Source organism: Anabrus simplex, chromosome 2 (assembly GCF_040414725.1).
Source record: "Anabrus simplex isolate iqAnaSimp1 chromosome 2, ASM4041472v1, whole genome shotgun sequence".
Lineage (NCBI taxonomy): Eukaryota > Metazoa > Arthropoda > Insecta > Orthoptera > Tettigoniidae > Anabrus > Anabrus simplex.
This window is the reverse complement of record NC_090266.1, coordinates 44,848,575-44,865,944: the sequence shown is the minus strand read 5'-3', so window position 1 is coordinate 44,865,944 and position 17,370 is coordinate 44,848,575. Positions and strand designations below refer to the sequence as shown.

Here is a 17,370-nt window from a genome sequence, read left to right as displayed (position 1 = left end):
CTAAGATCAGACGTAAAGTCAGGATTGCTTCACGTGTTCCTACATTTCTTCTGAAGCCAAATTGATCTTCCCCCAACTCAGCTTCAACTTGTTTTTCCATTCTTCTGTAAATAATACGTGTTAAAATTTTGCAGGCATGAGATACTAAACTAATGGTGCGGTAGTTTTCACACCTGTCAGCACCGGCTTTCTTGGGAATAGGTATAACAACATTCTGCCGAAAATCGGATGGGACTTCTCCTGTCTCATACATCTTGCACACTAAATGAAATAACCTTACCATGCTGGTTTCTCCTAAGGCAGTCAGTAATTCAGAGGGAATATCATCAATTCCAGGTGCCTTGTTCCTATTTAGGTCACTCACAGCTCTGTCAAACTCAGACCTCAAAATTGGGTCTCCCATTTCATCAGCATCAACAGCCCCTTCATGTTCCAGAACGAAATTATCTACATCGTTACCTTGATACAACTGTTGGATATGCTCCTGCCATCTTTCTGCTTTGTCTTCTTTCCCTAGAAGTGGCTTTCCATCTGAGCTCTTAATATTCATGCACCTAGATTTCCTTTCTCCAAAGGTTTTCTTGATTTTCCTGTATGCAGCATCTACCTTTCCCAGGACCATACAGCCTTCGACATCCTTGCACTTCTCCTTCAGCCATTCTTCCTTAGCTACCTTGCACTTTCTATCCACTTCATTCTTTAATCGCCTGTATTCTTTTCTGCCCTCTTCATTTCTAGCATTCTTGTATTTTCGTCGTTCATCAATCAGGTCTAGTATCTCCTGAGTTATCCACTGATTCTTAGTTGATCTTTTCTTCCTTCCTAACATTTCTTCAGCAGCCCTACTGACTTCATTTTTCATGACTCTCCACTCTTCCTCTACTGTGTTTCCTTCAGCCTTTTCATTTAGTCCTTGTGCAACATGTTCCTTGAAACAATCCATCACACTCTTTTCTTTCAACTTGTCTAGATCCCATCTTTTTGCATTCTTTCCTTTCTTCAATTTCTTCAACTTCAGATGGCATTTCATGACCAACAAGTTGTGGTCAGAGTCCACGTCTGCTTCTGGGAAAGTTTTGCAATCCAACACCTGGTTTCTGAATCTCTGCCTAATCATAATGAAGTCTATTTGATACCTTCCAGTGTCTCCAGGTCTCGTCCACGTATACAGCCGTCGTTTGTGGTGTTTGAACCAAGTATTGACGAGGACTAAATTATGGTCAGTGCAGAATTCAACCAGCCGACTTCCTCTTTCGTTCCTTTGTCCCAATCCAAATTCTCCTACTGTGCTACCTTCTCTTCCTTGGCCTACCACTGCGTTCCAGTCTCCCATCACAATTAGATTCTCGTCACCTTTGACATATTGTATTAAATCTTCTATCTCCTCATATATTCTTTCAATTTCTTCATCATCCGCTGAACTAGTAGGCATATAGACCTGCACTATTGTGGTGGGCATTGGTTTGGTGTCTATCTTGGCGACAATAATTCTTTCACTATGCTGGTCGTAGTAGCTTATCCGCTGCCCTATTTTCTTATTCATTATTAAACCAACTCCTGCATTACCCCTGTTTGATTTCGTGTTGATAATTCGGTAGTCGCCTGACCAAAAATCCTGTTCTTCCTGCCAACGTACTTCACTTATACCAACTACATCTAACTTTAGCCTATCCATCTCCCTTTTCAGATTCTCTAACCTACCACAACGATTCAAACTTCTAACATTCCACGCTCCGACTCGCAGAATGTCAGTATCCATCTTCCTGATGATCGCCCCCTCTCGTGTAGTCCCCACCCGGAGATCCGAATGGGGGACTAGTTTACCTCCGGAATATTTTACCCGGGAGGAAGCCATCATCAGTACATCATTCATACAGAGAGAGCTGCATGTCCTCGGGAGGTGGTTACGGCTGTAGTTTCCCGTTGCTTTCAGCCGTGTAGCAGTATCAACACAGCTAAGCCATGTTGAGTATTATTACAAGGCCGTCTCAGTCAATCATCTAGACTGCCGCCCTTGTAACTACCGAAAGGCTGCTACCCCCCTTTCGTTGAACCATTCGTTAGTCTGGTCTCTCAACAGATACCCATCCGATATGGTTGCACCTGCGGCTCGGCTATCTGCATCATTGGGACACGCAAGCCTCCCCACCGCGGCAAGGTCACATGGTTCGTAGAGGAGAAGGATAGGAACACATAACAGGATAAACACAATAATGAGTAAGCATCAGAAGAGGGAGCAATAGAAAGGTAGATGAGGGCAAACATGGAAACACAAAAGCACAAGGACAATCTGTATATCTTTTTACACAGCTGTCTGCAGATACAAAGGCTCTCTCCTTGTTGTGTTGTTGTTGTTGTTGTTGTTGTTGTTGTTGTTGTTGTTGTTGTTGTTGTTGTTGTTGTTGTTGTTGTTGTTGTTGTTGTTGTTGTTGTTGTTGTTGTTGTTGTTGTTGTTGTTGTTGTTGTTGTTGTTGTTGTTGTTGTTGTTGTTGTTGTTGTTGTTGTTGTTGTTGTTGTTGTTGTTGTTGTTGTTGTTGTTGTTGTTGTTGTTGTTGTTGTTGTTGTTGTTGTTGTTGTTGTTGTTGTTGTTGTTGTTTGAGTCATCAGTCCATAGACTGGTTTGATGCAGCTCTCCATGCCAGCCTATCTGGTGCTAACATTTTCATTTCTATGTAACTTCCGCATCCTACATCTGCTCTAATCTGCTTGTCATATTCATACCCTTGTCTACCCTTACCATTCCTACTGCCTACACTTCCTTCAAAAACCAACAGAACAAGTCCTGGGTGTCTTAACTATGGTCGACTTTTCTTACGCTCCGGGCGGAAACATATATACATGTTCCATTCGAAAATCACGGGTTTATTAGCCGAAGAGGTATCCAAATATGCTCAGAGATGGCAGGAGCTGTTCTCTCAACTCTTCTGGTGAGGGAAATGCCCGCAGTATCTTGCTGAATTTGTTCTCCTGTTTGTGGGAGTTACATAACACGTACTTTGCGTGACACAGTTTTCTCGTGTGCATACTTCTTTCGTATTTTCACGGTTTTCCAGTAAAATGGCATCGCAAAAACTGATCAGTGATACAGACATAGTGTCAATATTGAATGATACGGACTAAGAAGTGTCTGATTTTAGTGAATGCGAGTCTGAGGACGAAAATTCTTTCTCCAGCTCGTCTGAATGCAACGACACAAGTGATGCTGACACAGATAACAACAGAGCAGACAACTGGACGGACAGACGTGAGTAACAGCGACCCTGGGCCAACAAATATTATTCCCGTTCGTAATATTGATCAAAGGCCAATATTACCAACACACTTTGATACCGATACACCCCCTGTAGAATTTTTTCATCTATTTTTTGATGACAAAATATTTGATGATATTCTCAGTGAAACTACATGGGGACAAAATGAAAATACAGGCAACATCAACCACAAAAAAAAAAAAAAAAAAAGTAGAATGAGAAATTTGCACCACCCAACATTGCATGACATAAAGACATTTATTGGAGTTTAGAGGATCCATCACCTTGACACTTACAAATTCAGGGTATTATTAGTGTACAGCATAGGTTCAACTGCTATGACTATTTTCTGAAAGATTTTTTTCACTTTTTGATGGACAAAGACAGAAAATTAAAGCAAAATATCATTGAAAATAGCTTTTTGTACATATATTTCATAATAGCGGACTACAATGTACTTCAAGTTAACCACTCTCACATCATAAAGTGGAGTGTGCCTTGTGCCGTTCTTTCAATGAAAAACTGATTTTACAATTTTTATTTTGCCTTCAAACTGCTTCCAATTTGGGTTTGCACTCCTAAACAACGTATGTGGTATATTTAGGCATATATTCATGGTTTTATTAAATTCCCCAAAATTTTGCATGCATTTTTATTTTCTTTGCCACCTACGGCTATAAATGAGCATCACCCATGAAGGCTTATGATGTGTCCTTCTTGTTATCAAATTTAACCATATCAATCTCCTTTCACCTGTTCAATTCAGTATCCCTTCATTCTTGATTCGATGTATCTATCTCACCTTCAGCATTCTTTGTAACACCACATTTCAGAAGCTTCTATTCTCTTTCCTCCTGAGCTAGTTATCGTCCATGTTTCACTTCCATACAATGCCACATTCCAGACGAAAGTCTTCAGAAACATCTTTCTAATTCCTATATAAATGTTAGAAATAAGCAAATTTATTTTCTTAAGAAAGCTTTTCCTTGCTTGTGCTAGTCTGCATTTTATGTCCTCATTACTTCTACCATTGTGAGTTATTTTACAGCCCAGGTAGCAATATTCATCTACTTCGTTTCCTAATCTAATATTACCTGCATTATCTACTTTTGTTCGACTGCACTCCATTACCTCTGTTTTGGACTTATTTATTTTCATGTTGTACTCCTTACCCAAGACTCCATCTATACCATTCAGTAACTTCTCGAGTTCTTCTCCAGTCTCAGATAAAATAACAATATCATTGGCAAATCTCAGGGTTTTCATTTCCTCTCCTTGGATTGTGATTCCCTTTCCAAATCCCTCTTTGATTTCTTTTACTGCCTGTTCTATGTTAATATTGAAAACATGGGGGGAGGGCAAACTGCAGCCTTGCCTCATTCCTTTCTGGATTCCTGCTTCTTTTTCAATGCCCTCAATTCTTATCACTGCAGACTGATTTTTAATGAGATTGCAGATAATTCTTTGTTCTCGGTATCTGAACCCAATCACTTTCAGAATCTCAAATAGCTTGGTCCAATAAACATAGAGTGCCATTTTTAGATCTGTGAATGCCACGTTTCTGAGCTTGTCTTTCGTATCAACACAAATTCTTCTCCATCCATTTCTTGTCAGCCTCTCAATATGCTCATTCCCGTTTCCTCGCTTCACCAGGAGGGTGCATTTGGCAGATCTTGTCTTGGTATGGTAAGTGTGGGATAAGAAGAAAGCTGTATAAACACAGCAAAAGAGAAGAGACAAAAGGGAAAAGATGAATAAAGGTGATAAAATACCAGAAACAGGCCCAATGCAAAAAGAGAAAAGTAAGCTAATGTGTTAAAATAACTAATGAAATATTTTTGGTGCTTCAGATCTTTCTTTTTCAGAATTTAGCAGGAAAGGAGGGGGTGATATTGACATGTGTAAATTGCAGTTATGCTCAGAGTAGCCAATATGTGAATTTAAAGGGTAAAAGTTGATTATGTAATGCAAATATTTTGGAAAAACATATTTTTTCCCTATTCTATGCTTTTTGAAGCTCTTTTTGTAAACCATTAGAATGTATGCCCCCAAGCCCTCCATAGTTCTAATGGAAACCAATTAAATGGTCATATTTTTCTTCTGTAGCGCAACTTCTCCAATACGGAGATCGTGTTGACAAGCCTGATGGCAGGAGCTATTGCTGGTGCAGCTGCGAAGACTACAATAGCCCCTCTTGATCGGACAAAAATTAATTTCCAGGTGAGTACTTACTTACTTTATCTAGGTCAAATGCATTGTTTCCAGAATTCAGTGATCGATTGGGTCTTAACCATTTACTTCCAAGATATCTTAAGCTGGGCGGTGCTCACTAAGACTCCCATAGACCAGATGATGTGCTTGGTCCTGTTGGTCCTGAATGGCTCCACACTCACAATTTGTGGTTCTTCCTGCTGGGAGTAATCCCCACTTTTCGTTTCATCTTGAAACACCAGTTCTCAGCCTCTTGACATATCCCCAGATGGTGTAAGGGAGCTTTCCTCTTTTCTGAACTACATTTTTGGATCATTCAACTTCTCCTTTCACGACTTAATGAAATGATTTCATGAGATTCTTGAAGAGTCTGGGATATAGTGAAGAAGCTCTTCCTAGTCTTCAGGCAGCAGTGAAGTTTGTGAAGTCCATACAGTGGGGTGGCGTTTTACTTCCATATGCATTTGTGCTGAGCATCTGTTAGTATCTTCCTTCGGACATCAGGGGGATGCGATTCCTATGAGTGAGTAGAGTTTGTGAACAGGTGTTGGTTTAAGGCATCCTGTGATGATCCAGGCAGTTTCATTGAATGCAACAGGAATGTGACTTGAACAGAAGCTGTACATTCTACTGCTGATATGCATAGCACCAGTGCTAATGTTTGCAGTTTTCCTGTCTGTGCTCCGCTAGTAGTTATGCAATGCTGCTTGTACAGGTGCAGTCCAGCATTTATCCAAACTATTTCTGGGTTGGGTAATGCTGCAATCAATCTTCTCTCTTCTAGACATCAAACTAGAACTGAAACTAGAAAAGCAGCTGGAAATAAGATTTCCGGAGATATACTAATGACAATGGGTTGGGATATAGTACCATATCTGAAGTACTTATTTGATTATTGTTTGCACAAAGGAGCTATACCAAATGAATGGAGAGTTGCTATAGTAGCCGCTGTGTACAAAGAAAAGGGTGATGGACATAAACCTTTAAGTTACAGGTCAGTCAGTTTGACATGCATTGCATGTAAGCTTTGAGAAAGCATTCTTTCTGATTATACACTGACTGACAGTGACAATGCAACACCAAGGAGGAGTGGTTCGAAAGGGATGAAAGTTGGGGAAAAAACAGAGTCGGCACGGAAGAATAATTGATGTTTATTTCAAACCGATATGCAGGTTACACAATGCGCACGGCATCGACTCAGTAGGATGTAGGACCACCACGAGCAGCGATGCACGCAGAAACACATCGAGGTACAGAGTCAATAAGAGTGCGGATGGTGTCCTGAGGGATGGTTCTCCATTCTCTGTCAACCATTTGCCACAGTTGGTCGTCCATACAAGGCTGGGGCAGAGTTAGCAAACGGCGTCCAATGAGATCCCACACGTGTTCGATTGGTGAGAGATCCGGAGAGTACGCTGGCCACGGAAGCATCTGTACACCTCGTAGAGCCTGTTGGGAGATGCGAGCAGTGTGTGGGCGGGCATTATCCTGCTGAAACAGAGCATTGGGCAGCCCCTGAAGGTATGGGAGTGCCACCGGCCGCAGCACATGCTGCACGTAGCGGTGGGCATTTAACGTGCCTTGAATACACACTAGAGGTGACGTGGAATCATACGCAATAGCGCCCCAAACCATGATGCCGCGTTGTCTAGCGGTAGGGCGCTCCACAGTTACTGCCGGTTTTGACCTTTCTCCACGCCGACGCCACGCTCGTCTGCGGTGACTATCACTGACAGAACAGAAGCGTGACTCATCGGAGAACACGACGTTCCGCCATTCCCTCATCCAAGTCGCTCTAGCCCGGCACCATGCCAGGCGTGCACGTCTATGCTGTGGAGTCAATGGTAGTCTTCTGAGCGGACGCCGGGAGTGCAGGCCTCCTTCAACCAATCGACGGGAAATTGTTCTGGTCGATATTGGAACAGCCAGGGTGTCTTGCACATGCTGAAGAATGGCGGTTGACATGGCGTGCGGGGCTGCCACCGCTTGGCGGCGGATGCGCCGATCCTCGCGTGCTGACGTCACTCGGGCTGCGCCTGGACCCCTCGCACGTGCCACATGTCCCTGCGCCAACCATCTTCGCCACAGGCGCTGCACCGTGGACACATCCCTATGGGTATCGGCTGCGATTTGACGAAGCGACCAACCTGCCCTTCTCTGCCCGATCACCATACCCCTCGTAAAGTCGTCTGTCTGCTGGAAATGCCTCCGTTGACGGCGGCCTGGCATTCTTAGCTATACACGTGTCCTGTGGCACACGACAACACGTTCTACAATGACTGTCGGCTGAGAAATCACGGTACGAAGTGGGCCATTCGCCAACGCCGTGTCCCATTTATCGTTCGCTACGTGCGCGGCACAGCGGTGCATTTCACATCATGAGCATACCTCAGTGACGTCAGTCTACCCTGCAATTGGCATAAAGTTCTGACCACTCCTTCTTGGTGTTGCATTTGCTCTGTCAGTCAGTGTATTAGACATGTTTGCAAAATTAATGAATGGTTCCATAGAAGGCAGTTCGGTTTTAGGAAAGGTTATTCCACTGAAGCTCAACTTGTAGGATTCCTGCAAGACATAGCAGATTTCTTGGATTTAGGAGGTCAAATGGATTGTATTGTGATTGACCTGTCTAAAGTATTTGATAGGGTGGATCAATCAATCAATCACTACTGATCTGCATTTAGGGCAGTCACCCAGGTGGCAGATTCCCCATCTGTTGTTTTCCTAGCCTTTTCTTAAATAATTCCAAAGAAATTGGAAATTTATTGAACATCTCCCTTGGTAAGTTATTCCAATCACTAACTCCCCTTCCTATAAACGAATATTTGCCCCAATTTGTCCTCTTGAATTCCAACTTTATCTTCATATTGTGATCTTTCCTACTTTTAAAGACACCATTCAAACTTATTCGTCTACTGATGTCCTCCCACGGTATCTCTCCACTAACAGCTCGGAACATACCACTTAATCGAGCAGCTCGCCTCCTTTCTCCCAAGTTTTCCCAGCCCAAACTTTGCAACATTTTTGTAACGCTACTCTTTTGTCGGAAATCGCCCAGAACAAATCGAGCTGCTTTTCTTTGGATTTTTTCCAGTTCCTGAATCAAGTAATCCTGGTAAGGGTCCCATACACTAGAACCCTACTCCAGTTGGGTTCTCACCAGAGACAAATATGCTCTCTACTTTACATCCTTACTACAACCCCTAAATACTCTCATAACCATGTGCAGAGATCTGTACCCTTTATTTACAACTCCATTTATGTGATTTTCCCAATGAAGATCTTTCCTTATATTAATACCTAGGTATTTACAATGATCCCCAAAGGGAACTTTCACCCCATCAACACAGTAATTAAAACTGAGAGGACTTTTCCTATTTGTGAAACTCACTCATGGGAGACTACTGGCAAAAATGAGTGCAACTGGACTAGACAAAAGAGTGACTGAATGGGTTGCTCTATTTCTAGAAAGTGGATCTCAGAGAATTAGAATAGGCGAAGCCGTATCTGACACTGTAATAATTAAGAAGGGAATTCCTCAGGGCAGTATTATTGGACCTTTCTGTTTTCTTATATATATAAATGATATGAGTAATGAAGTGGAATCAGAGGTAAGGCTTTTCGGGGATGATGTTATTCTGTATAGAGTAATAAATAAGTTACAAGATTCTGAGCAACTGCAACGTGACCTCGATAATGTTGTGAGATTGACAGCAGGCAGTGGTATGTTGATAAACTGGGTTAAAAGTCAGGTTGAATCAAGTAATCCTGGTGAGGTTCCCATACACTGGAATCATACTCTAGTTGGGGTCTTACCAGAGACTTTTCCTACTTGTGAAACTCACAACCTGACTTTTAACCCTGTTTATCAACATACCACTGCCTGCTGTCCATCTCACAACATTATCGAGGTCACGTTGCAGTTGCTCAGAATCTTGTAACTTATTTATTACTCTATACAGAATAACATCATCCCCAAAAAGCCTAACCTGTGATTCCACTTCATTACTCATATCATTTAGTGGTATGAGATTAGTTACATGTAATAAGTGGTATGTTCCGAGCTGTCAGCGGAGAGATGGCGTGGAATGATATTAGAAGACGAATAAGTTTGAGTGGCGTCTTTAAAAATAGGAAAGATCACAATATGAGATAAAGTTGGAATTCAAGAGGACAAATTGGGGAAATATTCATTTATAGGAAGGGGAGTTACGGATTGGAATAACTTACCAAGGGAGATGTTCAATAAATTTCCAATTTCTTTGAAATCATTTAAGGAAAAGCTAGCAAAACAACAGATAGGGAATCTGCCACCTGGGCGACTGCCCTAAATGCAGATCAGGATGGATGGATGGATGGATGGATGGATGGATGGATGGATGGACGGACGGACGGATTCCCGTCTCTTTGCATTCCTTCCTTTCATCATTTCCTTGTCTGCCTCAATGGTGAGATGGTTAGTACTATTAGCTGCCATCTTATGTGGCCTGGGCTCAATTCCTGGTACAGATATAGATTTATGGAAGGCAGGAGGGCTGGTATGTGTCTAAAATGATGCATGGAGTGCACCTCCATTGGGGGTGCACAATCTAAGGACGAGGACACAAGTTTACTTTACTATCAATTTCTTCAATTTCATTTGGCAGTTCATGACCACCAAGTTGTGTTCAAAGTCCATATCTGCTTCTGGGGAGGTCTTCCAGTCCAACAACAGGTTTCTTGATCTTTGCCTAACTGTAATGGAACGTATTTTGATATCTTCCTGTATTTCAGACTTGCCGTCATTTGTGGTTTTTGAATCAAATGTTAGCAAGGATTAAATTATGATCAGTACAGAATTCTACCAGCCAGCTTCCTCTTTCATTACCTTGTCCCACCATATTACTTTCTCTTCTCTGGCCTACCACTTCACTCTCCTCTCCCATTATAATTAAGATTTTTCTCTCCTTTTACGTATTACATTAGAGCACCTGAACCACATAAAGCTTAGACACCAATCAACTCTTTGAGGAGACCTCACTTTTTCTGCCATGGCGTCTGTTGTGCAGTTAATGGATGTTCCTTGGAGGGTGTCTTTACCCTGGAAACTACTTTGCTTAAAGTGCCTTCAGGTAACTGAAACACAAATACTATGTATGCAGACCTACTTTTGGAAAGAATAAAGAACACATTTGTTTTGAGAGCATGTAACAATGCATATTGTGAATTCTTGTTCATATCTAACATTGTGTATTTTGTTTTCCAGATCTCAAATAGTCCATATTCCGCTCGAGGGGCTTTGCGTTTCCTAGAAAACACTTACAAGAGGGAGGGGCTACTTAGTCTGTGGCGTGGTAACTCTGCCACAATGGCACGTATCGTGCCTTATGCAGCAATCCAGTTCACTGCACATGAGCAGTGGAAGAGAATACTCCATGTGGACACCGACAAAAACAAAACGTAAGAACACATGCATGTGAATGACTTCAAAATAAATTGTTATTTTACATCTTGCTTTGTTAGATCCTTTCCGTTTTAATTAAATCAAGGAAGCTTGATATAAAGTATAATCCTTCCTAGTACAGATTGTTATTGTTTGAGTCATCAGTTTATAGACTGGTTTGATGCAGCTCTCCATGCCACCCTGCCCTGTGCTAACATTTTCATTTCTATGTAACTACTACATCCTACAACTGCTCTAATCTGCTTGTCTTATTCATACCTTAGGCTACTCCTACTGTTCTTACTGCCCATACTTCCCTCAAAAACCAAGTAAACAAGTCCTGGGTGTCTTTAAGACATGTCCTACCATTCTATCTCTCCTTCTTGTCAAATTTAGCCAGATTGTTCTCCTTTCACTTTGTCAGAGTGCCACGCTCCAGACGAAAGTCTTAAAAAATACCTTTCAAATTCCTATATCAGTGTTCGAAGTGAGCAAATTTATTTCCTTAAGAAAGTCCTTCCTTGCTTGTGCTAGTCTGCAGTTTATGTCGTCCTCACTTCTGCCATCGTTAGTAATTTTACTATCCACGTAACAATATTCAGCGACTTCCTTTAGACTTCAAGATGTGTCAGTGATAATATCCAGAGAAGGTGAGGTAATTACTGACGATTTACTAATAGCTAATGAATTAAATCATTGTATGGGAACGTATGAGGGGGGATGAAATATAAACAGGTTTTTATTTTTGTATTTAAATTCATTTATTGAAAAACACAAGGCAATTATAATTTTTTTCCCACATAGTTTACTGCTTTGGAAATGCATTTGTCCCAGCGTATGGGTAGCTTTCTGATGCCCTCATCATAAAAAGAACAGGGTCGTGTCACCAGCCAGTTGCGCACAAAGTCTTCCTACACTTGTCATCTTCATATCGTTGCCCTCCTAGATCTTCTTTAAGTGGTTCGAACAAATGAAAATCGGAGGGCGATAAGTCTGGGCTGTAAGGAGGATGATCAAGTGTAATCCAGTGCATTTCCTGTACCTTGGAGAGAGTTAGAACTGCAGAATGGAGCCGGGCATTGTTGTGGAGGAGGATGAGCTGTTGAATTGGTTGGTCTCGTCTTTTCTGGCGATATGCAACCCTTGCCTTGTTCAAAAGCTTGCAGTAGTAAGCAGCATTGATTGTGTGTTGCTCATGCAAAAAATCAATTGTCAATAATGTCTTTAACCGCACAAATGTTTTCATCTGTAATGCTGGTCTGAGGACAGCGATTGTGTTGCTGATTTTCCACACGTTCTCATCCTTCCTTGAACTTTTTATGGCAGGCAAACGCGCGTCCTTGACAGTGTTTGATGACCGAACTGTGTAGTCAATCTCTGGCGAATTTCCGCCACTGTAACTCCTTGAACAAGAAATTTTATAATTATGTGTTGCACAATGCAGGGGTGCACCTGTTGCTCCGACATCGTGAGCGTTACTGATGGAAAGGCGGGAAATATTTAACAGCATGCTCTCCCCATTCCTAACGGTTCCGCCTAATCATAGCAGAAGTGTGTAGCCAGTCCTACCAACTGTTGGTGTTCGGAACAAAAATTCTGTTTATATTTGATTGACCTTCATATTTAATGAGCAGAATAGCCTGGTGAAAGACGTTATCAATAACACTGATTATTCTCTCTTCCAAATTAGCTGTAGAAAAATTCAGGAAAGAATTGATCTTAAGGAAAACTAAGTCGACAGGGCGTGATGATATTGCTAGGGTTATTCTGAAACTGAGAGGTAGAGCTATTGTACGCTATTTGGAAATACTATTTACCGTGTCTCACAACAATATGCAAATTCCAGATGACTGGAAGAAAGCATCTATTGTCCCAATTTTTAAAGGGGGTAACAGGCTGCTAATGGACAACTATAGACCCAGTAACCTTACGTCCATTGTATTCAAACAAATGGATCACCTCATTTCAGAATATATAAGAGAAACAATGGGAGAAAGTCATAATACGTGATATCATCGATTCACCTAGGGGGCGTTATGTGATAGTACATATATCACACCCCGAAAAGTTCATGGATTAATGGCCGTCAACACGGTTTTAGGAAAGGTTTCTCCTGTGATAGCCAGATGTTGTCACTCGTTCAAATGATTAGCGAGTCATTGGATAAAGATGTGCAAGTTGATGCTATTGTAATTGATTTTGCTTAAGCATTTGATGTAGTACCATATGACATTCTGGTCCAAAAACATAACCCAGCATTTTAATTTTTTCTTTGGAGCAAGAGGTGTGATAGGTGATCTTAACTAATTTTGGGTCACTGAACACGAATTCTTTGTCCATTTCTGCATATCATGTCACATTTTCTCACAATAGGTATAGCAAAATAAGAAATAGACTTGAATATTGCATATAAAAAGTACTGACAAATGTTGATAATTTTGGAAATATTTATTTATATTTTTTTATATTATTTATATTTAGAAATAGTTGAATTTTGTCTTGAATTATTATATACAATGAATAATTATTGAGTATAAAATTACAGCAAAGTATTTAGCCTTTATATATAATAGTGATTTGCACAAAAACACATAAACAACTCTTAGGCAATGACACTTCAACAATTTATTTTGACAATTCATTGTGATTTACAAGTGAAAAATATAACTTTTATTCAGTATCTTTATGAATTCATAAATGTGAAAAACAATTAGCGGTCCTAGATGTTCCCTCGGAATGAACGCTTGGCTGCCCAGCGTCTGACTGCATCATGTTTGTCTTCTCTTTTCAAACACCAACAGTTGTCGACCGGGCGAGTTGGCCGTGCGCGTTGAGGCGCGCGGCTGTGAGCTTGCATCCGGGAGATAGTAGGTTCGAATCCCACTATCGGCAGCCCTGAAGATGGTTTTCCGTGGTTTCCCATTTTCACACCAGGCAAATGCTGGGGCTGTACCTTAATTAAGGCCACGGCCACTTCCTTCCAACTCCTAGGCCTTTCCTATTCCATCGTCGCCATAAGACCTATCTGTGTCGGAGCGACGTAAAGCCCCTAGCAAAAAAAAAAAAAAACCGTTGTCGGCCATCATTGGTACATCCCACCTCCCCTGGTATCTACTTTCTGCCTCCTGGATGTCCTAGTGGAACCTCTCTCTCATCTCTTCACTAACAGCCCCGAGATTTTCCAGAAAGTGATCGAGATGAGAATGAAGGAAGTGCAGTTTCAGACTCATTCTGCACCCCAACTCTTTCATGTGATTCAACATCATTTGCACTGTTATTTCATACTGTTCATCCTTTACATTTCCTAGAAACTTCATCATGATGTCCTTTATTGAAATCCATGCAGCAAGTTCCACGGGATTCATCATCTGTTCGAAGTTTCTGTCTTTCAGAAGCTTTCTAATTTATGGTCGATTAAAAATGCCTTCCTTGACCTTTGCATCAGATAAATGTGGAAAATTGACTGCAGTGTACTTGAAACAGAGGTTACTTTTGTCTAAGGCCTTAACAAACTGCTTCATGATTCATGATTCCCAGTTTGATGTGTAGCGGTGGCAAAATAAGGTTTTGTGGGTCAACTAAGGCAACATTTGTAACCTTTTTTAACAGCAGGTGTAAAAACTTGCCTCTTGGGCCAGAAAGGTGTAGACCAATGTTTGTCCCTAGCCCTGCTGTCCCATTGCGATAAATAACAAGGGAATTTAGTAAAGCCTGCTTGTTGTCCTAATAGAATACCCCACACCTTCAAGTCACTACACACATCCCACCAGTGCTCATGATATTTGATTTTTCTAAATCAGTTTGCACTGTCATATAAATTTCTTTTAGTGAAACGAAATGTGCCACAGGAATCAAAGCTAGAATGTTTGTATTATGAAGTAGTACAGCCTTTAAACTCCTCTTAGATGAATCCACAAACAATCTGCATTCTTCAGGATTGTAATCCCTCCTTAGCTGTTCTAGATATCCTGGAATGTCACAGTAGTAGGTCAGGTAATGTTCCGTCTGGAAATACTTCCTTAACTCCTTATCTCTCATGTCTATACCAAGAAAAGGTAGTTCCAGGCACAAGAAGATTTTTTCTTTCAACCGTGACCCTAGCAGTTCACATTTTTCCTTCTTGAGACAAAGGTCTCATACCAGGTCACTCAACTCCGACTGTTTAAACAATTGTGGACTTCTTGCATCTTCGGATGGTGAAAAAGCCATATCAACTTGTCATTGGAATTTGAGGAACCCTCAGAGTCACAGTCAGGTAAACTGGTGGGAGATGAAGGTATTGGAATTTCCGGTCCATGAGGAACAGGTCTCATCGCTGACTTTAAATTTGGGTATACAATACAGTCCTTGTTTCTCTTATTGAATCCTGCTACTTTACACATGCAAAAGTAACAGTCACTGCTATGGTCCTGGGCCTCGCGCTAGACCATCCCTATCCCAAATGGAAGGGCCTTACGTTTCCCAGTGCTCCACTGTCGTAGGCTTTCTAGGCTCGTTTTAAAAATGACATGGGGAATCCATGACTTTTCCAAGTCTCCTAATTTTAAAATATGCATAATATCAACATTTCACCGATGCAGTTATTGGACTACTCTGTGTCTTCCTAATATAACACCTACAAAGGGAACAGAATGAGTCTGACTTATTCACTCATCTTCTTCTAATTCCTACACACTTTCCACTTTCGCAACACAACACAGTTTGCAAGTAATCAGCTTCATTTTCCGTATCAAAATCTAAACACAGAGAGTTACAATAATTAAAAATCTTCCATGTTTTTGATACTTTTTATTTGCCTTTTAGCAAATTTTTATTTGTAAACAGTACATGTTTCGTTCTCACTTGGGAACATCTTCAGCTGTTGTTAAAGCTTAGGTGAATCGCTAAGTTTTTAAAACATTATTTGCAAGTACATTGATTCTCTTAAAAACTACTAGAATACCAATAAATTAAATGATATTAAAACAATGTGGGGGTTAATGAAATGGGACTGGATGATTACATAGTTGGTCAGCTTAAAAACTATATCTATTCATTGGAATAGTTGTTAAAAGTTTCACTTTGTTACATTAAAAATGTCTGTTTTTCTTCCGGTTAAAAGGTTTTAAAAATGATTGACATCATGACACTGTTCAAATTGTTGTTGAATGTTTTTTCTCTTTCACTCCTTCCAGGTAAGCTTTTATTTATTATGAGCTTGCTTAAAGTGCCCTAAATTGAGTCTAATTGGGAACTTTGAAGCTGATTGCTGGTCAATTTTTGGGAAGGGAGTTTCATCTCAATTTCTGAAATGAAATGAAATGAAATAAGGAAATAGGAATTTGTTTTTGTAATGAAAACATGTGTCTTTACATAATAACTTAATGTATAAAATGGTTCTTTACCTTGCTGTTGTTAGACTCCAATTCTACTGTGACCATGGAGGGACGTTCGATGCTGCTTTACGTCTAGTATAGTAATGGTGTGTGTGTTCTGTTGTTTGTTCCTCCTTTCGGGGAGGCAAGGCTGCGAAGAGGGGAGGAGGCGTGTCGCTTACTGTCACGGCTTCGCCTTTAGAAGTGGTGGGGAGAGGGGATGTACAAAATGGCGGAGGCTCGATCTTATTTATCCTTTTACTGTCTGTGTTGTGTCTTTTGCCTAAAGTTTCAAGACTTGATAATATCCCTTCAAATATAGGATTTCTATTGTCACTTGTTTCATTCAGGTTATTGTCCTGATTGCTTTTTTATTCTATATAAATATATAGATTTTCTAATGTATTTAGAAGAGCTCCTTTGTTTATTTTATGCAATATAGTTAAATCCTGCTCTATGGTTGTGAACTGATGTCCGGTTGAACTCATGTGTTGGCCCATCACGGATTTTTTTTTTTATGTCTTTCAGCATTGACATGCTCTAGGTATCTTACAGTAAAACTGCGCCCTGTTTGTCCGACATAACTTTTTTCACATTGATGACACTTCAATTTGTAAACTCCTGATTCAGAATGTTTGTTTTTTCCTAGGGAATTAACACTATTTTAATTAAATAATTTTTGCTTTGTCTTATTGCTGGTTGAATACGCGATCTTATAGTTATATTTTCTAAACAAATTGGCTACTGTATATAAGTTGGGGTTATTGAACGTCAACTTGGCGTATTTGTCTTTCTTTTTTGTTTCAGGTGTTAGATTAGTTTGTAATTTCTGTTTGAATTTACCGATTATTTTGTTTATTATTTTTAGTTCAAAACCGTTGTATTGGGCTTGTTTGCACATAAAGAGCAGTTCTTTTTCTCGTTCTGTGTGTGTAAGGGGTATATTAAAAACGCTCTATATATGTAACTGTAGTAAGCTGGCCTTTTTTGTGATTCCGTGTGCAATGAGTAGTTCTTTATTGTAATGGGAGTAAAAGTGGGTTTTCTTTGTATCTTGAAGACAAACTTTTCCTTTTTCCGTGTTATATACACAGATACACAGAAAACCCACTTTTACTCCCATTACAATAAA

At 40.5% G+C, this 17,370-nt stretch overlaps 1 protein-coding gene across 14 annotated transcripts in view; it reads left to right on the top strand.

Annotated features, from left to right (window-relative positions):
- The window catches only part of DPCoAC (dephosphocoenzyme A carrier), a 569,632-nt gene that overhangs the window by 421,396 nt on the left and 130,866 nt on the right, over window positions 1–17,370 (top strand). For all 14 annotated transcript variants that reach the window (XM_067140249.2, XM_067140245.2, XM_067140244.2 and 11 more), the window contains 2 exons: window positions 5,358–5,471; window positions 10,708–10,901. In XM_067140249.2, the coding sequence (XP_066996350.1) occupies window positions 5,358–5,471; window positions 10,708–10,901 (308 nt within the window). The remainder of the gene's footprint in view (window positions 1–5,357; window positions 5,472–10,707; window positions 10,902–17,370) is intronic.